The sequence below is a fragment of the Chenopodium quinoa genome, unplaced genomic scaffold (genome assembly GCF_001683475.1).
Source record: "Chenopodium quinoa cultivar QQ74 unplaced genomic scaffold, ASM168347v1, whole genome shotgun sequence".
Lineage (NCBI taxonomy): Eukaryota > Viridiplantae > Streptophyta > Magnoliopsida > Caryophyllales > Amaranthaceae > Chenopodium > Chenopodium quinoa.
In genome coordinates this window covers 8,885,441-8,911,916 of record NW_018742914.1, presented here as the reverse complement: position 1 = coordinate 8,911,916, position 26,476 = coordinate 8,885,441, and the positions used below count along the sequence as shown (strand labels likewise).

Genomic DNA, 26,476 nt, shown 5'->3' with positions numbered 1-26,476 from the left:
CATTAATTGGCCATGTTGTAGACTAAACTATACGAGTATTGTGTAAAAATTTGTTGTGATAAATAGGAAAGAATCAAGTTGCTTAAACCAGTTAATAATGCGTTTTATTAACCTAATATTCATTTATTTGATATTATCAATTCAATTAATACTTATTTAAATTGAATAATTCTTATTAACCTTCCATTTATGTCACCATAGTTATAAACCTAAATCATAAGGATGGTCTTATGATGATAGTAAGACAGTCTTACACAAATAATTCTCTTAACCTAAACTTTTTATTAGTCAATAAAACTCCAAAGTAATATTAATTGACAAAAATTCAGTGGAAAAAAAAAATATATAAAAAAAAAAGAAAAATTATCCCTGAAAATTTGCTGTTTGCTACAGTATTGGGCCTTTTTATCTTGGTACAATTGTGAATTGTGATGAATTGTATTAAGGCCATACTACAGTATGACACAATCATAAACCCATCCTATTTTCCTTCCCAATTTTTTCTTCTACTCTCAACCAACTTCATCTTTCCTGCACCCCTCATCCTTCTCTCTGCAAAACTAGAAAAAATCATCAATGTTGAGTGCAATTTCAGCTCCAAATAATCTAATACCATTTCCAAAAACAACCCATTTGAGAGCAAAGCAGTTTGCTCCGCTCAGTTTTCGGGTTTCAGCAGTTAGTTCATCTTCAGACCCAAAAGAAACCAACTTGGAGTACACCCCTTGGCTTATTGTTGGTCTTGGTAACCCTGGAAATAAATACCATGGAACTCGCCATAATGTAATTTCTCTATCTTTTACACCTTTAATTTTGGATTTTTGATTGTTTTTAATATAGTTTGTAGCCTGAATTTAATTACATAGATAAATCTTACTATTTGTATGTGGGTTTGTCCAATTTTGATTACATATAGCTTGAAGGGTGGAAATATTGTGCCATTATTTCATCTTGGTTTAATTTTATTTTCTTAGAAATATGTATTGAATAATTAGTTTGCAAATGAAATTTGATTATGTGGGAAATTTGCTCAAGTATATGAAGAATTGATTTCAACAGGTTTAGTAAATTGCTCATTTTATATGCTTTGTTGGGTTGGAATGCATATTTCCGGTGTTCTTGCTGTTGATAATTTGATATGTTAATATGTATGTCATATTGGCAACTCAATGATGCCCTTCAAGCTGTCTATATGGTTGATTGGTTTTCTGAGGTATGTTTTGATTGGTTAAATTGATATATAGAATCACAATCATGCATTTTCCAACTCGAAACTGAAATGACCCTGCCCTACGGCTTCCTGATGACCTGAATATAAAGTTGTTCGATCCAAACCTTACTTGACCGACCTATTTGACAAGCTCTAACAAGTCTATGTATACCAAGTCTGTTACCGGCTGTCATGTTTATGTATGCCAAGTATATTGGAATTTGTAGCATGATTTCATAAGCTCTAATGCGCCTTTGTTAATTTTTAACCAGGTGGGATTTGAGATGATTGACAAAATCTCTCAGAAGGAGGGCATTGTGTTGAACACCATACAATCAAAAGCCTTGATAGGAATAGGTGCTTTCAAATTTTCAGTTTTGTGTTTTTTGGCTATATTTTCTGCCTTGAATGTATTTTGGTTTTGTTTGGTTAGGTTGCTTTGGTTCTCAAATTTTCATCATATGGCATGATCAGTGCAGGTTCAATTGGGGAAGTACCTATTGTCTTGGCCAAACCTCAAGCATATATGAACTTCAGTGGGGAATCGGTATGCTCTTTAATCTTTTGGCTGCTTAATTGGGTTCCAGAGCTTGTTTTGACCATGTATGATTATTCTGTCTGCACTTCTGTGTGTTAGTGAATCATTATTATTCTTCGATTTAATTGATACTTTGAACATGGGAACTCAAAGAGTTGAAGAATATCTTGAAACTAAAAACATCCCCTGATAACATTTGAATAGAAAAGAATGGTTGTTGTACATCCCTAGACAGATCACCAAATTTACCATGCCTGCGAAGTTGTCTATGTAATATCATAGCTGTGTATGTAATTTTGAAGTTTAATTCTCATTACCAATTGATACAGTAAGGAAGACTTTATGTTTCTAGGAATGCTTTTGAGTGATTTTTTGTGATATAAATCTTCGTGAAGACATGAAGGCAATATAGTTTCCAGCTCACTTCATAGGGGATTGATCAAAGCTTTGTTAGAACAGTAAAGATCCCTAGAAGTGAACACAAACACCATACATATTATCTTTTCATGAACTTTTCTTCATCCTGTTAAATATATGTGCATCCTGGAATGTGTGTGCAAAGCCAGTAACCAGTAGGTTATTATTACTCTATTAAATTGGTTGCTTTTCCTGTTTCCCCCTTTAATTCCATGTCTGACTTGTTAATTCCTCCTATTTGAGGTTGGACCGCTGGCTGCATATTATAAAGTTCCTTTGCGCCACATCTTATTGGTATGTATACCTTACCTACTGAATTCAAAGTAACGAAAGTCAGTCTTCATTCTGTTTATGTGGTACTTTGAACTGCTATCTTAGGCCTATGATGAAATGAGCTTGCCTAATGGTGTCTTAAGGATTCAGCCAAAAGGAGGACATGGACATCACAATGGGTAAGTTACCTAAATGGACTTACAAAGATAGTGTTCAGTAGTCAACAGAGATCTTGTCATCCTTTTGAACCTCTTAAAACCTATGAAGATTTCATTCTTAAAAAAATCATGGACGTGATAGTATAAGGTATAACTGAACTTTTGTGTGCTCTGCATACATTTGTGTTCTTTACTTCTCTCCCTTTTCCTCAACTGTTGTTCTGAATCTTGCCCACTTCTGAAATTGGCTCTTGTACACCTCCAAACCATCAACGAAAGAAGGGAAGAGGGTAATACCTCATAAAGACACTAATTCAGTTGAACAAAGTCACTACAATGTCATCCATGGTGCTTTTAGTTCCTATGCAAGATTCTAAAACATTAAATTCTTTAAATCAAATTTGGGATCTTTATGAACAATACGGAGTACATACCAAGTTCTGAAAGCATTTGTCAGTCCACGTTGTCCAGTACCGTAATCCTTTCTCCCAGTCAAGTCTTAGAAATGTCGGACCCTTATTATAGGGTGATTCTGCTGACTCTGAATCAGTTGTAAGTCTCATGATTTTGAAATGTTGCTATTGCAGAGTTAAGAATGTGATGGGACACTTAGATGGGCGGAAGGACTTCCCTCGGCTAAGCATAGGTTGGTTTTCAGAACATCATATCTTCCCTGTCTATAGAGAAAAGCCTCATTTAGTCAGGCATCAGATTTCAGCCCTTTAATTAAAAATTCAATCTTTGTAGGTATCGGGAATCCTCCGGGAAATATGGATATGAAAGCTTTTCTTTTACAAAAGTTTAGTCCTACAGAAAGAAGACAGGTAAGCAATCCTTCAAAAGGTGATATTTCTCGCATGTAAATTTGATAACTTTGAAGTTGGATATGTCAACAGCATGAAACTCAGCTTGTATGTTCAAGTGTTGGTGTTTTCTAGTGCCAAAAGGCATCACAAAGTCAATGACATGTTTTATTGTGTTTACTTCAATCTGAAGGGAGGGAGAACCCTCAATGTAAAAAATATGTCTTCAGACCAACAAAGAATTTATCACTGATTTATCACTGATTTATCACTGATTTATCACTGATTTATCAGGCAGTTTAAAGTGTCAACTGTGTCCGTTACTAAAAACCTAATTGATTTGAGTGTATCTAATTCAATGGACAGATTGATGCTGCTTTGGAACAAGGTGTTGAGGCTGTACGAACCTTAGTGCTTAGTGGATTTACTGGCAGTATTACAAGATTTAATCTCGGGCAGAAGTACAAGTATCACAAAGTCTGAAGGAAGAAGTGTGAATCCAACAAGTTATCCATACATATGTAGGTACAAATTGTGTCACTCTCGAGTCTTAATGACCAAGCCAACATATATGGGTTCTTCTAGTCCTCTTCAAAGGATAAATGTTCCTTGCATTGAAATTTAGTAGTTGACTGCTCCGCTCTGCATCGAGTTTTCTGGGAAAAAGCTTGAGTTGTGTTGGCAACCAGCGTTCGTGTGGTCTTCAGTAGAGCACAGATTGAATCTTACTTATTTTAGTATGTACATGATATGGGCTCAAGGCCTCCCTCCTGTAAGATTTATAGAGATGTTTAGTCCTGGCACTCACTTTTATGACATGGTCTATAAGTTGAAATGATTTGTTTAGCTTCATCACTAGAATACCAACTTTCTGTTTATAAATGTCCTAAATAATGCAACCAAATTTGACTGTCTAAAATTATTTGAAACTTGTAATTGTGAACTTAACTTCTTGTAATTAATACATTTATACATTAGTTGTGAATTAAACTTGTTGAAATTAGTAGTTGTAGTTGTAGTTGTAATTTTCATTTTTTTTTTTTTTTTGACAGAAAGTTATTAATTATACATAATAAGAGAAAACAGAGAAAATATGTTTTATGTTTATATAATTTTACAGTTCTTAGAGCCAGGCTATACATAATGTGCCATATCATCCATTCTTATAGTATCATGGAAGACACCTCACAACTTCTCCAAAGTTGACAGTTCGGTTCGCAATAGCTCAATAACAATAGAAGTTTTCATCCTAGATAGCAGCAGTCAGCAGAGCCCTCATCAAGGCATCTACATTCGCAGCAAAAGCAACAACTCATCATAAAGGAGTCCAACTATCTCTCTAATGTGACATTCAGAACATTTAAAATTGAAGGTGATGACCTTTTAATCATCAACTCAATAAAAGACATTTGAGCAATCCCTTAATAAATCGAGCATATTATCAAACACACTTATTTTCTTCTTACTCAATTCACAATTAACTTTAACCTATTTCCCATTCTTTCTTTTGATACATTAGTAATTCTCCTTGTGAGTAGGACTTTCTAATGGTCATTTTTTACCTTATTAAAAATACAATACATAATGTTATTTATTTATTTATTTTTATTTTTTTTAAGGGAAGGAGAAGAACCCTAATTGTACCTCAACCCTCACGGTTTTTTTGGTCCGGCATTTGCGGGTTAGACATTTTGAGAGTGAGGGGTAATGGTAAGGGATAAGGGATCCCCACCCTCAAAGTGTCTCTTGTGGGAATTGAACTCGAAGGTTGGAAGGTACAATCCTTACCACTAGACTAAGCTTAATTTGATACAGTACCTTTTTTTTTTTTAGGGAAGCTTGTTACAGTGCATAATGTATGTTACTCTATATTTTTTTTTTTTTTTTTGAATACATGTATGTTACTCTATTATTTTCCAATATATGGTGTATAAAATACCGTAATTTCTTCAAAAAAAAATAAAAAATGCCGTATTTTTTTGTCTTACAACAAAATACCATAAATTGTACTCCGTACTGTAACATGGGAAAGACGTAAACAAGCCCTAAAAAGTAACCACGTCGCAGAAACCATCATCAACTTCCTCACCATGCCAGAATCCAATTTCACAATAAAATCACAACCCTTAATCAACAAAACGGCTCTTAGACTTTCTTCGAATCCAACGGCTAAAATTGCACCGATCATTCATCTATTCTTCTTTGGCCCTAAATCAAGGTCCCAATCACAAAATCAGAACGTTACAATTACCAAATCTCTTTTGATTAAACAAACAATCTTTCTCCCCAACACACCATTACCCAAAAAAAAAAAAAAAAAAAACTCTACTTTCTCTCTCTTCGTCAAAATTCGACCGTTTGAAAGGGAAAAAAAAATCACATTTTTACAAACCCAGAAAAAACAGAGCAAATTTACTCAAACATTAGATTGATCAATGGCTGAAACATTAACCCTTGATCCAAAAACCCTACTTCTTTCTCATTATTCTGATCCAAGCAATAATACCCTTCAATTAATCACTGATCCTTACTTCATGGAACGAGGGCCAAGATACAACGCTTATGCTCAACTCAGAGAATCAAATCTCCGATCAAAAAGACTCAAATTTGAGGAAGATCAGCAGTTTTTAGAAATACCCAGATCAGATTCTTCACCAGAAAAGAAAAATGAAGTCAGGTTTCAGGGGAATTTACTGGGTAATTGTACAAAAATTGAGGAAGATGAACAATTTCTGGAAATACCCAGGTCAGAATTCTCACCAGCGAAGAAAAAGAATGTCAGATTTCAGGGGAATTTACTGGGTAACTGTAAAAAAATTGAGGAAGATGAACAATTTCTGGAGATGATACCCAGGTCAGAATTTTCACCAGCGAAGAAAAATGCAAGATTTCAGGGGAATTTACTGGGTAAAAGTAAGAAAATTAAGGAAGAAGAACAGTTTTTAGAGATAACCAGATCAGAATTTTCACCAGCAAAGAAGAATGTAAGGTTTCAGGGGAATTTACAGAATAACGGTAAAAAACAGGGGTATTCTGTTTTGGCTCAATCAGTGCCTGATTTTTCTTCTGCATTAAGGAAAGAGAATCGGAAACCGTCTGAGAATCGGATTCCGAGGTTTGAGAAGAGCGCAACGCCGCCGCCTTTGATGTCGAAAAGGGAGAAAATGATCGGAAGTGGGAGTAAATTGGGAGGTGTTGGAAGTAAATCTGTGAATTCAGGGGAAAAACAGAGTAGTGGGAAGTTGATGAGTATGGGAAGAAAGAGTTATGCTAGTATTGATGAATTGAAGGGTTTGTCAATTGCTGCTGTTAATGCTACTAATGGTGAAAATAAGGTTGGAAAGAAGAGTGGTAATACTAGTGTTTTGAGGAAGAGCACTGTTTTTAGTACTAGATATTATTGATTTTATGATTTCATTTTTTTCATTATATTCTTTGATTGATATTGTTGTTTTGGTTTGATTTTTGCCATTATCAATTCTTTTTTCATGTGTTATATACTTCATATAGTTTGAATGTTGAGTGTGGGAAATGATGTATTCAGTATTCATGTATATGTGTGTGATATTCAGTTTCATTGGTATTTCATAAAAAAAATACTACGGAATACAATAAATCATGATTATGGTTGTTGATTTCTCAGTGGATATGTAAGCATGTTTTGGAATAATCTATAAACTCTGAAATTCATCCATGAACTGCTGATTAATTCTTGGATATAATGGAAATTTCAGTTTATGGTTTGATCAACTTATTTAATAATCATGGAATTTACTTGTGTTATGGAAGCTTTATTCTGAGAGTGAAATTTTGAACCAAACTTCACGTGTTGATGCACCTCAACAATATGTCAGTTAGAAGAAACCATCACCGCATACTTAATGTGGCACGAGTTTTACAATTTCAAGCCAACTAAAAGTTTTTGAGGTAGCTCATATGGTTAGCCTAACTAAGTTTTAGGAGTATTAGTTCTTTATGACTTAGAAATAAAGGTATATTTTGTATCTCATTCGTAACATTTTTTTTTTGGGAGAAATAAATTTCCTTGTGCTCAAAATGTTGAACTTATGCATACTACTATGACACGAGTTTTACAATTTTAAGCCGACTTACCTATAAGTTTTTGGGGGTAAGTTTGCATTATCATTGCCTACATAATTGACGACCTTATTTCGTTGCTGCTGGTGTTATTGGCATTTCTGTTGCAGTTGTTGTAACACTTGTTCCGAAGTTGGCTGCAAGTTTGGCTCTTGTATCGGTGTTGCAGATGGAATGGCAATTGCAACTGCGACACGATTGATGCTTGTATAGCAAAGGGTAGCATAGAGGTGAATGAGTTATTTTAGCATCTAATTTGCAAGTTTTAGACATAGCATAACTTCTTATTAACGATATCCTAACTGTGAAAGAAACGTTACCTTTTTTTTCCGTTTGTTATCAAGTACCAATGTCTAAAACAATACAATACGGAGTATTTATCAAGATAGATATATTATAAGATAATCATAATCTATTGCCTCTTGCCCCCTTCACTAACTACTACTCCATAATAAAAATTATAAGGTTTATTAAATCTTACATGCCCTTTAATTATTTAATTAACTTCCATGTTACATAAAAGTAGTACAAGCTAAGATTGCATCTCTTCTGATCTGAAAGCTTTCAAAGTCAACCAACCTCATTTTGTTTCTCTATTTCCTCAACTCCCTTGTTTTGCTTCCTAGTTCCTACAATAATCTCACATTGATCATGAGCTCTATTGAAACAGACTTCATGATTCCACCACCACAACCAAACCCCGAAAGTATTGCACATCACCAAAACCAAAAAACACTCTCATCTCTTGTCTTGCAACCTCTAGAATGGCTCAAAATGATGTCCTCCGCTTCCCATCCCACCCTCGTCATTGGCATCATTGTCTATGGCCTCAACTTAGGCTTCATCGAGTCATACTTTCGTGTCGTGACTGACTACTACTGGAAAGACGTCCAAAGGATCAACCCTTCTTCAGCTCAACTCTATGCCGGTCTTTACTTCATTCCTTGGATGTTAAGACCCCTTTGGGGCCTCTTGAGTGATGTTTTCCCTATAAGGGGATATCACCGGCGGCCTTATTTTATTGCCGCCAGTGTCATTGGAGCTTTATCGGCGGTACTCGTGACAATGATCTCCACATTGCCTGTTAGCTTGGCTCTTGTTTGTTTCATTGGAGTTGTTTGTGGGATGGCCATCGCAACTGCAACGATTGATGCTTGTATTGCTAAGCGTAGCATCGAGGTGAAAGAGTTAGCCCCGGAATTACAATCTCTTCGTGGGGTTTGTCTCTCTTTTGGAGACTTGTTTGGGTTTTTTGTTAGTGGATTTCTTGTTCATTTGCTTGGACCTCAGGTTTCTTTTCTTCTTTTCACTCTACTTGATTCATGTTAGCCGACCCCAAATCATTTTGTAACTAAGGCTTTGCTGTTGTTCAGAAATTTGACTTTTTTTACTTGCACAAATGAGATTATGGATGTTTTGTTCTCTTCATTTGTAGGAAGCACTCGGGCTTCTAACTATCGCACCAGCTTCATTTCTAGTTTTGGGATTCCTTATTTATGAATTAAGATCATTTTCCAACCCTACTCATGCTTCTAACAAGGTAAGGTCAAGGTATATTTCAAATTTCATACACATCATTTCTAGGCCTTTTTGTTGTAAATTATTATTATCTTTTAATGCTAGTTCAATTATTCATATGAATCTATAATCTTTGTGCATATTAATTGGTTTTAATCATGTAAATGTAAGCAAACACATACAGGTTGCAGAAAGGGTAGGAAGCGCAATGCAGAATATGTATAAAACAATGAAGTTCCCACAAGTTTGGAAACCATCACTCTTCATGTTTCTGTCTTTGGCCCTCAGTTATAGCACTCATGAAGGCCATTTTTACTGGTATACTGATCCTAAACTCGGTCCCGGTTTCTCCAAGGTATGTCCTTTCTCTACTTATTTGCTGTCATTTACTTAATTGAATACTAAATTCATCACATGAAGTAGCTTTTTATAAACAATGTGCTTATGACTCGAATTAATTTAACCTCAAGTACTCTGCATCTATGTGTATTGACCCATTTGCAACATCTAATCACTATTTTTGACAATGTTGGTTTATGTTTTGTTGTTAGTAGGAATTTATTGGAATGATGTATGCAATTGGAGCCGTGGGATCTATAGTTGGTGTATTCATCTACCACAAGTTCTTGAAAGATTACCCTCTTAGAACTCTCCTGTTCTATGCTCAACTCATCTACGCCGTATCTGGACTGTTGGATCTTATGTTCATCCTAAGATGGAATTTACCACTTGGGATCCCTGATTCATTATTCATTATAATTGAGGAAACTGTTTTGCACATAATCGCGCGTATTCGATGGATGCCAATGGTAGTCTTGAGTACAAGGCTATGTCCTTTAGGCATTGAGGGAACGTTTTTTGCACTTCTAATGTGCATAGATAGCTTAGGCTCCCTCTCTTCTAAGATGATTGGAGGAGTGGTACTTCATCTCTTCAATATTTCAAGAACTAATTTTAGTAATTTGTGGTTGGCAGTTCTTGTAAGAAATTGTTTGAGATTAGGTACACTTGCTTTGATCTTTCTTGTACCAAATGTAACACAACATGATGTTTTGGTTCCTTCCAATAATATTAGCTCAAACAAATATAGTAATTCTAGGGTAGAGGAAGCAACGTTGGAACTTGTACCTTTGGTTGAAAATTAGAAATTTGATTACACCAAATATTTGGATTGTAGTATAGCATAAAAGTGGATGTTTTAACATTATTATACAAAGAAGTATAACATATAAATCTTTTTCTAATCGAGTAGAAATGGGAGATCATTTAATTTCTTCTACACTGTCTTGTATTGTTGTTCATAATTATTGGTTTATAGGGTTTTATGCCGCAAAAATGCTCCCATGGTTCTAATTATAAGTGTTACTTACGTATATTTTAAATAAATTTGTGACAAATACCTTATTTAATCAAACTTCTTAGGTAAGATATCCGCTGGATCAAAAAAGATGTAAAGTTTAACACTTAGAGAAAAAGGTAAAGTATTTGGTAACGTTAGTTTCTTGGAGAAATTAATTTTGTTATGCTCAAAGTGTAACAATATTTATTGATGAGTGATAAATAAAAATAAAAAAAAAAGGATAGGAATTTGGTCATGGAAGGAGAGGGTTTGTTGTTGATTTTGAGCTTTGTGGAAGGTAATGGGTTTCCTGGGCCCTAGAATTCAAGATTGCCACGGATGGCTTGGCCCAAGGCCCAAACCTATATATACAAATCCAAAAGCAATGTTCTAAACAACATACATGCTCTGTATTTTAACCTACAACACATCTCTTTGGGACCAATGATTTAAGGAAAAGTAAACAGACAAACTAATTAAATAATTTTATCATCAACAAAATGAAAGTGTTAGATTATTATATTAGTTTAGAATAGAATATGTAAAAAAAGCTTAATTAGTTATATTATTGAACTAGTACAAGTATATATATATATATATAGTCACAACTCACAAGAGATAAAGTTAACACAATCTCTATGGTTCATTAAATAATATACATGAATCATAATACGGAGTATATTAGTGATAATATCAAAGATAGTTGTATAATATACGGTGATATCTAACATGATATTTAATTAATTTTTCAATCACTTTACTATGTAAGGTACTCGTAGAGTTTATCTCAAATAGGTCGTGCATCATAACATTCATAAATTATAACCACCTAATCATATACAAGTAATTTATATCTGTAAAATAATAAAGATACAATAAATTTAGATTGTCTATTCCCAGTCAATAATTAGTTTATCTTTCACAATTTTCTTGTTAATTGTTACCTAGCAAAATATTTATAAGAGCTCAATTGTCCCTATTATTACATAACTAATTAGATCACATCATCGACGATATATGTAATCTAATAAACTTCGTATCAAAGACCATTTGATTTTCTTGAATAAATAGATTGAGCCTTTATAAAATTATATAACTAGGTCATCCTTCAAATCCTCTAGTCTAGCTTACTATTTAGGTTTACACCTAACATAGACAAATTTGAACATATCTTCCTCTAATTATTTATTTATACTTATACCTTGTGTCTTTCGTTGCCATCGAGAAGACATTCATCACGTTAGTTAGCGTGTATATCATCTGTGAGGCGTGAAGCGTGATGTTGCATGACCCACCTCGTGTCAATATATTAACAAAAATTACAAAAATAAATAAATTATTAGGTTTGGAGAATCTTCTTAGGCTCGGACCAAGCCTAAAGATCTTCCGAACCTTAATTTGAAAGCATGTGTCATGCACTTATTGGAGATAATAATATAAATCAAAACTTTATTATATGATGAAAAAAAAATATATTCTCATTCACGTCCAAAACTAAGATCCGCCAACTAATTAACTGGGTTAATGTAGCATGGACCATCCCTAATTTGGTGCGCCTTATTATTAATATTTAATTAACTCTTTAAATCATGCTTTTTAATTCTTATAATTAAGCAAAAAACACCATAAGATGTCAAGCCAACCTTAAACTAGTAAGTTAACTTAATGGAAGAAAGTTGATTCATTTATAGTGGTAGTAGGAATAATTGTGATGAGAGTTTCTTATAAAAGAAATATTAATTAATCTTATCCATTGTCCTTAAACTCGCGTTAATTAATATTTTTCTTGTAATTTTGCAATTTGCTAAGGACAGCTAGATATTCACATCACTTAAATACTGTGTCTAGTTGTTAATTAGTCTATTAATCTAAATTTGTCGCCCCTAAACGGACCATGGATTAGAATCATCTTTTTTAAGTAATTATGTACATATCAACTCAACGTGGTATACTGCTGTTTGATAAGTAATTGTAGTAATATTTGTTGATGATAATTAAAGTTTTGGATTTCTTTGGAAATTATTGATAGTTTTAGTGCTTCTATGTGTTTATATCAGATCAAAATCATACACTTTCTGGATAAAGTCGTAAGATCACTAACATGGGAGTCCAAGTCCATCTAGCTAATTTGGTAAGTGGAAGTTTTATGCTATATTTATTTCCGATATCAACAAAGAGTTTGGATAAGATAAATACTTGTAAAATGAGTTCAAACAATGATAAATAAGAATAATTCAAGTTCAATTGACAATTAAAGTACAAGTAAATATAACTAATTTCGATAAGTTCAAATAATATAAGGTAAATCGAGTAAATAGAATATCATATCCTAATATAATCGATTCATTTTTAATAATCAAAATGTTGATTATTTACGGATCACAAATTCTTATATGTGGCTAGTTACATGGTGTGGCCACTTCACACAATCACAAGACAATTAATTAAATAATAGGGGTCATGGTGATGAGCAAATGAGGTTACCTTAACGTATATAAGGTTATTTAAATGAGAGAAAAGGGTTACTTTTTTAAATAAGTGGAATTATTGTTTTATTTTTTTAAAACAAAGAATAGGGGTTACTCAAATGAACAAATTGGGTTACTTATTTCTGAATTATTTGATTTTACTTGTATAATGAATTTGGGTTACATTTATAGACCATATGAGATTACTCTTATGAAAAAATGAGGTTATTCATGCATATAGATGAAGATTGTTCTTATAAATTAATGTGGCCACACCGTGTGGGTGGCCACACCGTGTAACTAGCCATATCCAAGACTTACCCTTTACGAATACAAATGTGTTCAAAGGTTTTCATCTTTTACATTAGTGTGCACAAGTCACCGCTGTGGCCTAGTGGTATATGATTTCACTTTTTAAATCATGGTTATGAGTTTAAACATACATATGCACCCCCATGTACCTTAAACAAAAGTGAAAGGAGATAAGTAGTTATGAATTTGAGACAAGACGAGAAAAATGTAATTAATTGTCACAAACTCACTAAAATTCTTTTGTGGACATGAGATCGTTAATTTTTATTAATTATAGTTTTTTCATCGATAACAATTGGAATTTACTCATTATAATCGATTTTTACTAATTAAAACTTGTTTTCATAAATTTTTTAAGGTGAGCTAATTAGGGCTTTATGCATTAGTACATATTTTTAATTAAATAATTATAAACAATTACTATACAGTTTACAATCAATCTTATAAAAATCAAAATAATTACTTTTTGCTAGGAAGATTTGGTTTATTTTGAGTAAAATTTATTCAAAAAATCTAAAATAGTGTTGTTTTCTTTTATCAATTTATGAATTGTTTAAATGGATAAGATAAGGATGCATGATATTTTAGACATACGTATTCCCTCAAGACTAAATCCAAATTAATCAAAGACAAAGGACTATGTTTCCTTAGCTTTTGAGATTTTTTTTACCTATTATAACATGACATAACTTATTAATCCCCTTGTTTCTGAAATTTTGAGAGATTCCAATACAAATGAAATCTTGTGCTTTAATGGCTTTTTAATGCTTCAAATTATAGTCGGGTGAAATCTTATTAGATTTGTTTCGCTTTTATATTTTTAAAATATATATTTTTTTAATACGTAACTTGAGATGTTTTAATTACGATATTGCATTGAAAGATGTACTAGTTAAAGTTGTAAGGGAATTGAAGATGATCCACGGTTATTGATATCCAACATTTGAGATTAAATCCCGTCGACATTAATGCCCACTCCGTAACTCTCATGGTCCACTTTAACTTTGTAACTCTCCCTACCCATTAATTACCCTTGTCCACAGATTTCCAACTTTAGAGATTAAATCCCGTCGACATTAATGCCCACTATAATTCCGTAACTCTCCCTATACGCAAATTACCTTGCCCTACAAATACCCAATATTAGAAATCAAATCCCGTCAACATCAATACCCGCTGTAACTCCATAACTATCCCTATCTGCATATTACTTTACCCCATAAATACCCAATATTAAAGATCAAATCCCGTCAAAATTAATGTCCACTATAACTCAGTAACCATCCCTTCCCACATATATCAAAAATAAAATTGTTTTATTGATGTGAGCAAGGTTATGGGAATGTAATCTCTGTTTTTTGGAGTATATTTAAATAAAGTAATTTTTAATGTTTTTGGCAGCATGCGTTTAATACTAAAGGGGGTGTCGTTTTAAGGAGAGAGAATAGTGCTCATATTACATGTGCTTGTAGGATCTAACAATTGGGCTGAAGCTGAACACATAAAAAACACAAGCCAAACCAGAAACAGCCAAAGGGCCTCCTTCCTCCTCCTTCCTTTTTGAGGAATTTCAAGATCAATTTCACAGCAATTGAAGATCATTACTTTCATATTCAATCTTTTTCCCCGGAAATCAAACTTAATCATTCACCAGGTAAATTATTAAAATTTTACTTATATTCTTTCATTTCTTTAACTTTTCTTTCCAATTGTTAATTATTTATTTTAAACTTTTTAAATCGGTAAGCTTAAGTAATTTTCAGATTTGAATACGCCACTTTTTTAATCTAATCTTTAATTAAATTTCCTGGGGTTTGTTCCATTTAATCACTTCTTAATTACTCTTTAATGGGTACCTCTTAATTTCTGTTGTTTCACACTAATTTTTGAGTTTGAGTCAAATTCAGAGTATTTTCTTTCTGGGCATTTTTTTTTTCTTCTAATTTTTTGAAATTCAAAATTTTAGAATTTAATTACTGGGTGCTTAATTATGTAATTCAATGATATGTACAGTATTACTCCATATGTATGAATTCAGAATTATAGATTAATTTTAATTATCTAATTTTAATAATTGTAGTTTGGGAATTGTGTGCAAAATTCGTACAAGAAAATTATAATGAGGGGATTTGATAGAGAGAGAGATTCTTCTTTGAAACTGTGAAAACTTTAGGTGGGTATTTCAGAGTACATTTGAAAAAGGTTCCCTTTTATGGAAAATGGGATCTGCTTTTCACATCTCATTATACCCAAAAAGAATTTATAATTATTATCATTTTCCCACAACAGTTAAAAATTTCACCAATAATCCAAATTTACCTGAAATCAGAAAAATTAAATAATTATGATTGTAGGGGACAATTCAATTTGTGGAGGTCATGATTTCATCTTTAGTACAAATTGTCTCTTTGGTACAAAAAATATTGGCGTGTAATTTGCCTTTTCTATGGATTTCGACCTCTGACTATGAGGATGATATGATTAAGGTTTGTTGTTAAGATTGTGATTTTATGTTGTAATTATGGATTCAAACTTCTCTGACTACGAAATGGTATGTTGGTATGAGTAAGATTTGTTGATTTTATGTCTTAGTTATATATTTGGACCTCTCTAACTACAAGGATGGTATTTTGGTATGAGTAAGATTTGTTGTTAAGATTGTAATTTTCCTCGTATGTTGTAATTATGGATTTGAAACTATCTATGAAGATGGTATATTGGTATGAGTTAGATTTGTTGTTAAGATTGTGATTTTACTCGTATGTCATTATCATGGATTCGGAACTCTGACTACGAGGATGATATGACTATATGAGTACTTTTGTTGTGGAGATTGTGATTTCATGTCATAATTATTGATTCAAAACTCTGACTACGAGGATGATATGAGTAAGATTTGATAAAGATTGTTGTAGGATTCTAACCCATCTTGTTAAGATTGTGGATTAATGTTGTTTCTGTTTTCGACTTTGATTTAACACACAATTCAATGATCCTAACGAAGTTAGTAATTTTTCGAACTTGTTTGGCAGTTGGGAGAAGGACAAGTGAATTTGTTGCTGTGGATTGGGAAAGTGTTGGATTCTAAAAATGGAAGGAGACACATTTTCAGGGCTAGGAAATGGTACACAGGTAGACAGTAAGGTATTACAGACATTTCAGAAGAGTTTTGTGCAAGTTCAGAGCATATTGGATCAGAACAGATTGCTAATCAATGAGATCAACCAAAATCATGAGTCAAGGATTCCTGATAACCTTTCCAGGAATGTGGGCCTAATAAGGGAGCTTAACAATAATATAAGGAGGGTTGTTGACCTTTATTCTGATCTTTCTCATTCCCTAACTAGATCCATGGAAGCTTCATCGGAAGGTGATTCCAGCGGTGTTCTAAAATCCGACGCCAAAGCTACTCACAAGAGAAATCGGCCTGGTTAGCTCGCTCCTCGAATCAACTCGACTTTGTCATTATTAGATGTTTTTAATTCTTTATCTTTGGTGGGCATTGAGCTAAATGCATATATCTATATAGTATGTATGTGCATTGAGGTAGAGGAAAATGATTTAGAGTTTTTCTGTAACTCTTCTTGTATCCGGATACTTCTTTCTGATAGTTACCTCCCCTCTTTTTTCTGATGAACAAAAAATGATTAAAAAAAAAAAATCTCATAAATAACTCTTCATAGTCTCAATGGATTTGTAACTTCTTTGTTACTCTGAATCCAGTTGAAAATCAATCATGCTTCTTAATTTCAGCCCTCAAGATAATTTTTCTTCTGTTTTTGGTCAACGTTGATTTGTTTGATACTTTGTATTTTTCTTTATTGCTCTATCATTGTGTTTGTGTAAGTCAATGAATTAGTCTAAAGAGTAATCACAAGGCTAATGGTATAATGTCCTCTTTTGTTTGTTGTTGTATGCGTAAATAAAGATCATCATTGTTTTTATCAACTAAACCTGTGTCCGGAATTAAGATTCACATTAATAATGTAATTTGAACTAATACTATAACAACTAAACTCAAATAACATGTGTATAGATTTACCATCGCTAAAAATTTGATGAAGACTATTCATTACACCTCTTTTGATCAATTTGATCAAAGTTTCTTTGATCAAATTCTATAGAATGCCAAAATTCCCCTTTTTTTCTTCTGTTATTGAGCATGAGTCTTTGCTCAGAACTGGAGCAATAGAAAAGTGGCAGATACTGTTTTAAGGTCTTTCATTTAAAAATCAAAATCCCTTTTTACTACTATAATAACTTCTACTGTTGTTCTTTTTGGGTGTTCGTGTTTGTAGAATTCATAAAATCATGCAAATACCTCTGCCAAGATGCTCTGAAAAAATTGGAGGAAAAAAAAAGCAGCTTTTACATTTTAATTCAAAGATCTTTTTATTATTACAGTATTATTTTTATTTTTTGGGTTTACAAATCACACACCACCACAAGAACAGAATCTGAGATAAGGCGATGATATGATTAGCTTACTTGACCAATTTAAATTTGTTTGTTTTTGTTGTTTTGATTTTATGATTTGATGTGATTTGTAATCTACCTTTTTTCTCCTATCACCAATAGCATTAATTTCATGGATATTATAATATATATAAAAAAATATATAAAAAGGTGGGACTGTATAACATAGGTAGATCAAAAGCTACACTATAGTTGTATAATTAAATAGACAGATATACAAAACAGTGAACCCCAACAGTATGACAAAGGGGCCCAAATCACTTCTTTTTTAATGGGGAATTGAAACAATCTTCCCATGCTTATCTATCCCTTTTCTCTACTAGGGATTTTTATTAATCTTTTTTCTTATTTTCTTGTTCAAATTTTTTTTTTAGTCTCTCCCTGGGTCCCGCCGTATGTATAGACATAGATATACGGTGCAATGCACAACTTCAACCATTATTAATACGAAGGGTAGTAGAATTTCTTTTGATATCTTCAATTCTACTAGTGCAGTAATGCTACTCTTATACTGTTGTTTAATGCAAGTAGATGTCCTTTTGTATTTAAATTCAATTGATTGGATGCACAGTTGCCCTCCTTCTATGAAACAAAACCAAAAGCAAAGGAATCTAGGAGTTGTGTTGGTAGACCCTCATTAATAAGTGTTGATCAACTTGGGTATGTAGCCTGTACTTCAGGACTTCTGGTGTGTAGTGTAGCCCCTTTGAATTGATAAAAAGCTCCCTTTCTAGTACAGCAAGCATGGTGCATCCACTTTTCAGGTTCATCTATGCTGTCCTTAAGGTTAAATTTCACTAATCATCTTGTGATTGGCTTATGCTCACTGGATGCCAATTCATGTTGTACTCTGGTTAACTTAGGGTGAGTTTATTGCAAGTCTTGAGATGAGTCTTGAGCAAGATTTTTGCAATAATATATACAAAGACTACACGTAGTCTTGAGAAGAGTTTTGAAATCTAAAACTCATAGTAAGACTCTACAAAAGTACAAAAAATTTATTGTTACCCAATAGTGAGTTGTCAACTCACCATCTTAAAAATAATTTATAAAAAAATTAAATATGTAATTAAATGAATGTTAATAAATTAATATAATAAGTAAATCTGGAGTGAGTCTTGGAATAATGTGTAAAATTGGAGAAAGTCTTATATGAGTCTAAATAATAAAAAAATAATTAAAAGTTAGTGGAAATCTGATGCGGCATTAGCCCAACGACATCTTTTGGATTACTCAGTACATCATTTCATTTTTATGTATGCTATTATTTTCACACTATATCTTTATAATATTCTATCAATTCTCATCTGTTCAGCCTTTTATATATCTAATCCATCTTCCTACAATTTGTTGAATTTTCATTGAATCTACATTACAACTATTAACATATACTTCGTATATATCATCAAAATTGTTATGTTAGATTTTTTACAAGTTAGCCAAAAATGCTCAACAAATATTCCAAATTTTCTAACACTAGTTAGGCCCTATTCTTTAGAGCTGCTCTGCTCTGCTCAAATCTATTTTGCTCTGCTGAAGTATGTTCTGCTCTGCTAACACCAGCTCAAATCTGTTCTACTCTACTATACAAGCTCAAAAGAACAGGGCCTTAACCTATCGTGTTGTAAGATAAACTAATTATATGCTTGTTTTAATTAAGTTTTAGTAATTAAGTTTTAGTTAATCGCCTATTAAATTATTGTTAAGCTTAGTTGATTACAGGTAAGTTATCAAACTTATGTTATTACTCGTCGATTATTTACTTAAATGAAAGTAATTATTTGTTAAATATCGTGGTCAATTAATGTCATCGAGGAATTTTAATTGGGGCTAAGAATCAATGCCCTGTGTTTAGCAAAGTAAATCACCAAATTTCGACACCTTGTATTTCGTCAACAAGTAAGACCTTATTCCGATCCGTTCAACTTTAAATAACTTCATGAAGAATAAGTTTTGTTATAGTGAGTAATTAATAATAAATTTTGACATGTTCATCAAAAAGTTATGTTTTAGTGTGTGAATAGTATTAAATCCAAACACAAGAACATTTATAAAATAATACGACTAATAGTAAAGAAACATTTATTGTAGTACAAATTAAAGTGTGTAAGATTTGGAGGTGTGATTGGCGAAACGATGCGAAAATGTTTAATGTTAGAAGTTTAAAATGATTTGCTTGGAATAAACGAATAAATGATGAATAAGAGGAAGAAGAGATCAAATGGGACCCAAATGTAAACTAGGCAAAGACAAAGTAATCATAGTTGAGACTTTGAAACATAACATGTGAAGGTGGGAATCTCACTTTACTCTCTTGTTCTCGGCCTTCTGTTCCTTGTGTTTCCAGCATTTGGTGTTGTTTAACACAAGTTTTGGTCTTTGTTTTTCTCTGCCTTTTTTGCCCTTTTTCTTTGTTTTCCATCATTGCTTGCTTCCTAGTTTCAATGGTAATCATGCTTTTACTTGCCCTAATAAATTAACTAATTATGATTTTATGGATTAACTAGGATCTCAATTATTATTACTAGACTTGAACAACTTTGGAGGAATTGAAAGAATGACTTGAAAGTCTTAAATGTCAATCAATATTACTGTTGGTTCACATTATATTTATGATTTTTTCATGATCACAAGTACTCCTGATACTGTTCACTAATTTATAAAAATTGAATAAATGCTAATTTTATAGCATCATAGCAAATAGAAATATATATATATATATATATATATATATAATATTTAATATTATTATCTTACAATCTACTACTCCCTCCGTCCCTCAATTAGATGTCTATTTCTAGCATTTATTACTCACATAATAAAGAGAAGTATGCATCTAATTAAGGAACGGAGGGAGGATATCATTATAGAGAGAGCCACAAAAGGCAATAATGTGGACGGAATTTGATCTCAAATTCATGATACCAATCCCAAAAGTTCAACCAACTGAGCTTGTTAGCATCCAAAACAAAAGTCTTTTGCTAATCTATAAAATAAAATAAAAGTAGTGCCGCTAACATAATTTTGGTTTATACATGTGTAATAAATCTAATGATCTTCCTTCAGAACCGTATTTGTTTTGACATTTTTGCTAGAATTCGTTTACTTGGGCAGTGGGCTTGAGTCTATAACTTGAACTGGGCTTCAGGCTTGCATATGGACTGTATCAAACATCAAAAATCTGAGTTTGCAGTTTTGCAATATTTTATTGATGAGCATAGATGCATGGACTGTAACTTGTATTCATGTTGAACTAGTATTTGGCTTCGGGCGATGGCTGAGTTCTAACATGATTACAACTATGCTCTTTGAAATTTGATTTGAAAGGAAGACATGTAATACAAATCAATGATATATTGACATATTTACCAAAAAAAATGATACATTGACATAGCTTAATTACAGTAGGAGTTTAATTAGTGTTGAAAGCTTGAAACATGAGACTGAAGGTTCGAATTTATTACATTCAAGGGAGAACACCACGGCTGATGAACTTGCTTTGATCTAATAGCTGAATGGTGAAAACCGAGCACGACTTCGGAAGATTAAGAAGCTAAAGGTTTATTTAGCTCTTGAAATTTTAATATTTGAGTAAGGTACTGATCAAGAGGAGTTACAACCTTTCAAGTACATTAAATACTAAACCTTCCAAAAAAAAAAATTACGTCTACTACTACAGGATTAACATTATAATACCTATGTGAGAAAGTTACCAAATAACCCTCCAATGTACCACTTTCATTTGTACAAAAATTTTAAACAGGGGGACTGGTAATTATCAGTTACATATTATTACATAACCAGCGAAAGTTCTGTATTAGGAGTAAGATCAGTAAACGCTCAAGTCGGACCTGCAAAGGTCTGTCACAATTTCATCAATCAAGATCTGAACAATATCCTGACTGATCTCGGCACCCATTTCAAATGCTTCGATCTCAAAATCTGTCCATTTACCCAATGAAGTACTCATTTCCCTCTCTATTATCCCGTCTGTTGTGTTCCCGGAAAAGCTAATCCACTTCCTAACTTCTTCATCGAAAGTTTTAATCAAAACTTCTGCATCGATGCACTTTGGTAGCCTACTCCATGTCCTGAACCCAGAATCAGAATACCGAGTGTATTTTACATCGAGGCACTCTACAAGACAGTCAAACAGAAATCTCCTTAACGGGTTATCCTCTTTTCTCACCTCAATACCGAGAATGATGCTGTCTTTCCATGCTGCAACAACAAGGGATTCTAGCTCATCTAGAAATGGACCTATGAGAAAATCTAGAATTCTTGACGAACTAGGTGTAGCAGCATTGCCAAATAAGAGTTCAGCGTTTAAAACAATCTCCTGAACATAGTCAAGCTTGGTTGTAGTTAATTTAGAATGAACGCGATTGACATTCTGTAGTACTGCTGAGGCATGATTTACAAGATCAGTCACCACCATGACACCACAGCCACGAGGCTTGTTCGTTGATGATGCAGAATCCAAAAGATCAGTGTCAGAAGTGACCATCGGTTTAACTGTATGTCAAAGTAAGTCTGTTAAGTCAAAGTACAGATATGTAGAAGACGCAAAAATCGCTTCAGAAACGGGCTAATTATATTAAATATAAACAGCACAGCTAAAAATCAAACACCTATGATGTCAATGTTAAGACTGCTCACAATATCATCAGTAATCATTTACCTGAGTTATCATCAATGCTGCTTGAAATGCAGCTATCATTTGAAAATGAGGCGTCAAGAACACATCCTGGGCTGAAATGGTCAACTTCACGAGAAAATCCATCCGAAGATCTTTTGTTGCTCAACTTGGCCTCACAGGCCTGTTAAAAAAAAAATAGAGGACCAGTTGTCAGATAATGGAAATGCATCGATTAGACAATTACTTCATACAACACCCACTTTCAAAAATACAGTCAGGGGACCACTTGTAAGCTGAAAATGCCAAGATCACAGGATTGCCATCAAGCGAGACACAAACGATGTGATATATAGCCTAGTCTTTCCTTTGCAGATGTATGATTCTATCTGGAACTAATTTTAACCTGAACAGAAGTCACAGAATAGCTAACGAGCATAACTCAAAGGAAGACAGACGAGAAACATATGTCATGGAGACAAAGACAAGGATGATCAAGTTGCTTAAATAATGATCACAAAGATGATGGTTCAGCCAAAGGTTATGATGTGGCAGACTGCATATACACGTTCACGCCCGATTCTTTTGTTTAGAATACTACAATTAACATAGATCTACTGTCCTAGGGCTATGAGTCTCTTCATGGAACTATAAGGTATGTACACAGTACACCATATTCCATACCAGTCTAACGACCATATATTAAACACGTAAGCCATGAGCATTTGTTAATGTGAGAAACAAATCTACTAAATGTCAAGAAATCCTAACTTTTGTGACACTGAGAGACTGAAAGAAGAATGAAGATTTTAAAGGCATTTGCAAAGTATCTCAACCTTCCAACATAATTGAATCACATATCTCTTCAGTGAATTTTTTACGAGCTTTAAAAATGCAAAAAGCTGACTAAAGATCAAAAAATTAACTTTAAACTATGAAAATTAATCAGAGTCCAAAGAACCAGCAATATAAGCAGCAACTGACCTGAGAAACGCTATCTGTAACTTCGCTATAGCACTGTGAATCTTTTGAATCAGTTCCAAGGGATTCATCCTCACATGAAACTGGCCTCTCAGCTGTCAAAGCAGATATTAGTTCCTGAAGAATTGAAGCAGTGGTTCTTGCAGACGGCATGAATCCTGTTGCTGCTTCATTTTCTACTTGGTTAGAAAGTTCCTTCAACTTTTGCTCCAATAAGGCACCTAGAGCATCTCCATTCTTTCGCAAATAGTTTTGGGATGGTTTTCTCACACTGTTTTCTTCCGTTGTCAATTTATGTTGTAGATTCTCGTTAGTGGAAGAGTGAATCGGATCCCTTCTTTTGGCACCCGTTTCATCAGAAGTTATCCCTGTAGCTGACTTTACTGGGGAGTTGAAGGTGAAAGAAACAATATCAGTATTTTTATTACCTCTTTGGCCGGAAGGCCTGCCTCTGAGGCCAATTTGATTTGCAGGTGGAGAATGGATCCTTGTCCCATTTCGAGCAACAATATTGACCTTATTACTTCTCTGTTTATCAAGTATGGAACTTGCAGCATGCGCATTGTCGGCTGGCCTATAAACATTTATAGTCCTCCTTTTCCTAATTGGACTGCTTTCTGTTGCTAGGGATTCATTCTTCCCAGTACAAAATCTTCTTTCTGTGTCAATACTGCTATCAGGTTTGCTGGGAACTCTTAGACGGCTCCTGCTCACATTTCTGTTGAGGGCAATAAAATCCTTCGTTCCATTAACCGAATTGACAGCCGATGGAACTCTTCTTCCCTGTGTGCTTGCTATTTTAGACTTTGGTGGAACTCTATCTCCATGCAACAACTGCCCATGCCTTTGAGCCCTATGCTTCGTGTTAATAGAAGGCGATGCATCCTTCTGGGAGGTAAACATCCTGCTTGCTGGAATCTGTTCATGACACTGTGACTGATGCACTTCGTTCCTGATCGTTTCATTTTGAAAGGGTGATCTATTATCCACTGGCTGAACGGTCACACTTTCAGACTGATACCTGGTTTTCAATAGGACCACATCGTTTTCATTCTCCAAATATACAGCCGGTCTTGTCCGACTTTCTTCCAATCCATCAAAGAAAACCTCCCTAAAATGAGACCTTTGCAAATCAACATCCCTATATTTGTCTTCGTCATTATATCTCACATTCACCTCCTGCTCCAACACATTCCCACAACTTCGACAAGCAGCTTGTGCATTCAACATGTCATTTTCCAAATCAACCTCCCCTCTCACCTCATTCATCACCCCCTCCTTCCACGGCTGCTGCATTGCCGAGTTAGAATAAGTAAGACTACACCTAGCTCGGTTTGTTGCCTGTATCCCAGGTTCCAAAATCCTAGCAGCAACATCAATCAACCTAGATGAATTCCTCCCCATTTTGGGACTCTTCACAGGGGAAGCAAGCTTCGGGTGGTGGTGATGATGATGCTGATGCTTCCTAGACCTTGACAAAACATTCCTAATTTGCAAAGCCTCGGCCCCAAACCTAGTAACCGGCTTCCTATCAGAACCCCCCGTCTTCTGAATCTTCTGAGGTCTCACATTACCCTTCTCCGGACTCAAACTCAACTCCTCCTTGACCAAGCCACTACCAAATTTCTCTCCTTTAGCCTTATCACATTCACCCTTCGTCAAATCCTTGCTATACTTATCATGTTCTACAACTGGACGAGGCATTGTTTCCAAACCCATTAACCTAGCAACCAACCCAGGAGCTTTCATTTCATGCTTTTTACTCTCTAAACCCCCATTTTTCTTCAATTTACTCGAAAACCCACCAGCATTGTTCTCATCAGCCATCTACAATTTTGTAACACACAAAACAATTCAGTTATTTAGCATTGGAAATGTACCTAATTCAGTTATCTTTAAACAATTCCATCTCAATTAAGTTCCAATTATACTATCAACGCGACTATTAATTCCCGTAAGACTATCACGAGGGTTGAAAAAACAGTTTCTCCTTATCCAAAAATCACACATTAATACCATTCAACACATCAAGCTCAAAGAAAACAGTAAAATTTCAGAGTGAAGTAAGAAAATCACAGCATACCAATAAATGCTTATGCTTAGTCACAGGCAATTTCTCCTCCGCATTGATTTTCTTCGAAACTTTCGTACGAACTGACAATATAAACACCATCAAATTCAGTAAAATTATCCCCATTGATTCCCCAAAAAAATAAATACTTTTTTTCTAAAATAAAATAAAATAAAATAAATTAACCTGGAGGAAGAAGTTTCTTGGGGAAGAATTTGTTCTTGGAAAACCTTCGATTCCAATCAAAAAGCTGGAAAAAAATCCCAACACAACCACCAGCCCTTTGAATTTGCGGCTTTTTCTCAGTAATTGCTAAAGCTGATGAAGTTCTTGCTGATAAATCACTCATTTTTATTATTTTTTCACATAAATTACTTCAGAAAATTAGAATTAATCAGCTAAAAAAGAAATGGGAGGAATTAATAAGAAACCCAGATTTAAGAATGCATATTCTGAGAACATCAATCTTCATAATTTTGGAGTAAAAATGCAAACTTTAGATTAAAAAAAAAGGGGGAGATTCGATTAGTAATGAGTGAATAATAACAAGTAAGATAAAAACGAGAATCTCTGATTAAAAAAGCGTGAAAAGGCAGAGATTTAAGCTTACATCGCAATCACATTGAAAAGGGAATCTAATACTTTTAGAAATTAAAATAGTAATAATTACAAAATGAAAGAAAGTTATGATCTTTGATCTGGGTTAACAATGCTAATGACAAAAACCCTAAGAAAAAGAAGGAATTGAAGGAGAATAGAGAGACTGTTATGCTTCTGAAAAAACAGGGGAATCTTTAGTAAAATGGATGAATTTTCTCTCTCTTTCTTTCCTTGTTGGGTTTGGGTTTGTGGGGAGGAGAGAGAAAGAGAGAGTTCACAGGTGAGAGTGAAGAGAAGTGGTCACACTTCACACTGGGGTGAGTAGAGTAAAGTGGAGTGGAGGACTATGACTCTGTGAGTGTGAGTACAAAATGAGAGAGATGGTCAGATGGGGGGAGGTTGAAAGGAGCGTGTAATTAATTAGTGGGACATTTTTTGACCTAATTGTAAATCTAATCTTATGTAATTACACTTTTTGGGATGTCTTTTGTTAGTCATTGTCAAATAGTGGTGTCTTTATGTCTAATTTGGAGCTAATAGTCTTTTGTTGTTGGTTTCTTTGATTAATGTTACTCATC

At 33.7% G+C, this 26,476-nt stretch overlaps 4 protein-coding genes across 4 annotated transcripts; 3 read left to right on the top strand and 1 right to left on the bottom strand.

Moving 5' to 3' along the window:
- Positions 1 to 203: 203 nt before the first annotated feature.
- On the top strand, positions 204 to 4,313 carry LOC110728224 (chloroplastic group IIB intron splicing facilitator CRS2-B, chloroplastic-like). The gene is made up of 8 exons (XM_021907891.1): positions 204 to 783; positions 1,483 to 1,567; positions 1,690 to 1,757; positions 2,409 to 2,459; positions 2,544 to 2,617; positions 3,184 to 3,242; positions 3,344 to 3,420; positions 3,766 to 4,313. Exons 1-8 carry the CDS (start codon positions 577 to 579, stop codon positions 3,880 to 3,882), a joined length of 738 nt encoding a protein of 245 aa, XP_021763583.1. The 5' UTR covers positions 204 to 576; the 3' UTR covers positions 3,883 to 4,313.
- A 3,699-nt stretch (positions 4,314 to 8,012) lies between these two features.
- Positions 8,013 to 10,268, top strand: LOC110727803 (probable folate-biopterin transporter 6). Its single transcript, XM_021907373.1, has 4 exons — positions 8,013 to 8,787; positions 8,933 to 9,037; positions 9,200 to 9,370; positions 9,570 to 10,268. Exons 1-4 carry the CDS (start codon positions 8,149 to 8,151, stop codon positions 10,158 to 10,160), a joined length of 1,506 nt encoding a protein of 501 aa, XP_021763065.1. The 5' UTR covers positions 8,013 to 8,148; the 3' UTR covers positions 10,161 to 10,268.
- A 4,154-nt stretch (positions 10,269 to 14,422) lies between these two features.
- LOC110728223 (protein ELF4-LIKE 4-like) lies at positions 14,423 to 16,908 on the top strand. Its single transcript, XM_021907890.1, has 2 exons — positions 14,423 to 14,788; positions 16,167 to 16,908. Exon 2 carries the CDS (start codon positions 16,225 to 16,227, stop codon positions 16,567 to 16,569), a length of 345 nt encoding a protein of 114 aa, XP_021763582.1. The 5' UTR covers positions 14,423 to 14,788; positions 16,167 to 16,224; the 3' UTR covers positions 16,570 to 16,908.
- A 4,247-nt stretch (positions 16,909 to 21,155) lies between these two features.
- On the bottom strand, positions 21,156 to 26,276 carry LOC110728222. Its single transcript, XM_021907889.1, has 5 exons — positions 25,485 to 26,276; positions 25,311 to 25,381; positions 23,231 to 25,054; positions 22,292 to 22,430; positions 21,156 to 22,125 (listed from the first exon to the last, which is right to left on the bottom strand). The coding sequence occupies exons 1-5, from the start codon at positions 25,645 to 25,647 to the stop codon at positions 21,440 to 21,442; spliced, it is 2,883 nt and encodes a 960-aa protein (XP_021763581.1). The 5' UTR covers positions 25,648 to 26,276; the 3' UTR covers positions 21,156 to 21,439.
- Positions 26,277 to 26,476: the final 200 nt, after the last annotated feature.

Excerpts from the sequence above, each read along its gene's own strand:
- LOC110728223 (XM_021907890.1), top strand. The coding sequence starts at position 16,225 with ATGGAAGGAGACACATTTTCAGGGCTAGGAAATGGTACACAGGTAGAC.
- LOC110728224 (XM_021907891.1), top strand. The coding sequence starts at position 577 with ATGTTGAGTGCAATTTCAGCTCCAAATAATCTAATACCATTTCCAAAA. Across the intron at positions 1,568-1,689 it reads AAAAGCCTTGATAGGAATAG|GTTCAATTGGGGAAGTACCT; the intron begins GTGCTTTCAAAT and ends TGATCAGTGCAG. Across the intron at positions 3,243-3,343 it reads CTTCCCTCGGCTAAGCATAG|GTATCGGGAATCCTCCGGGA; the intron begins GTTGGTTTTCAG and ends CAATCTTTGTAG.
- LOC110727803 (XM_021907373.1), top strand. The coding sequence starts at position 8,149 with ATGAGCTCTATTGAAACAGACTTCATGATTCCACCACCACAACCAAAC. Across the intron at positions 8,788-8,932 it reads TTCATTTGCTTGGACCTCAG|GAAGCACTCGGGCTTCTAAC; the intron begins GTTTCTTTTCTT and ends CTTCATTTGTAG. Across the intron at positions 9,038-9,199 it reads CTACTCATGCTTCTAACAAG|GTTGCAGAAAGGGTAGGAAG; the intron begins GTAAGGTCAAGG and ends AAACACATACAG.
- LOC110728222 (XM_021907889.1), bottom strand. The coding sequence starts at position 25,647 with ATGAGTGATTTATCAGCAAGAACTTCATCAGCTTTAGCAATTACTGAG. Across the intron at positions 25,382-25,484 it reads CAAGAAACTTCTTCCTCCAG|TTCGTACGAAAGTTTCGAAG; the intron begins GTTAATTTATTT and ends TTATATTGTCAG. Across the intron at positions 22,126-22,291 it reads CAGCATTGATGATAACTCAG|TTAAACCGATGGTCACTTCT; the intron begins GTAAATGATTAC and ends TTTGACATACAG.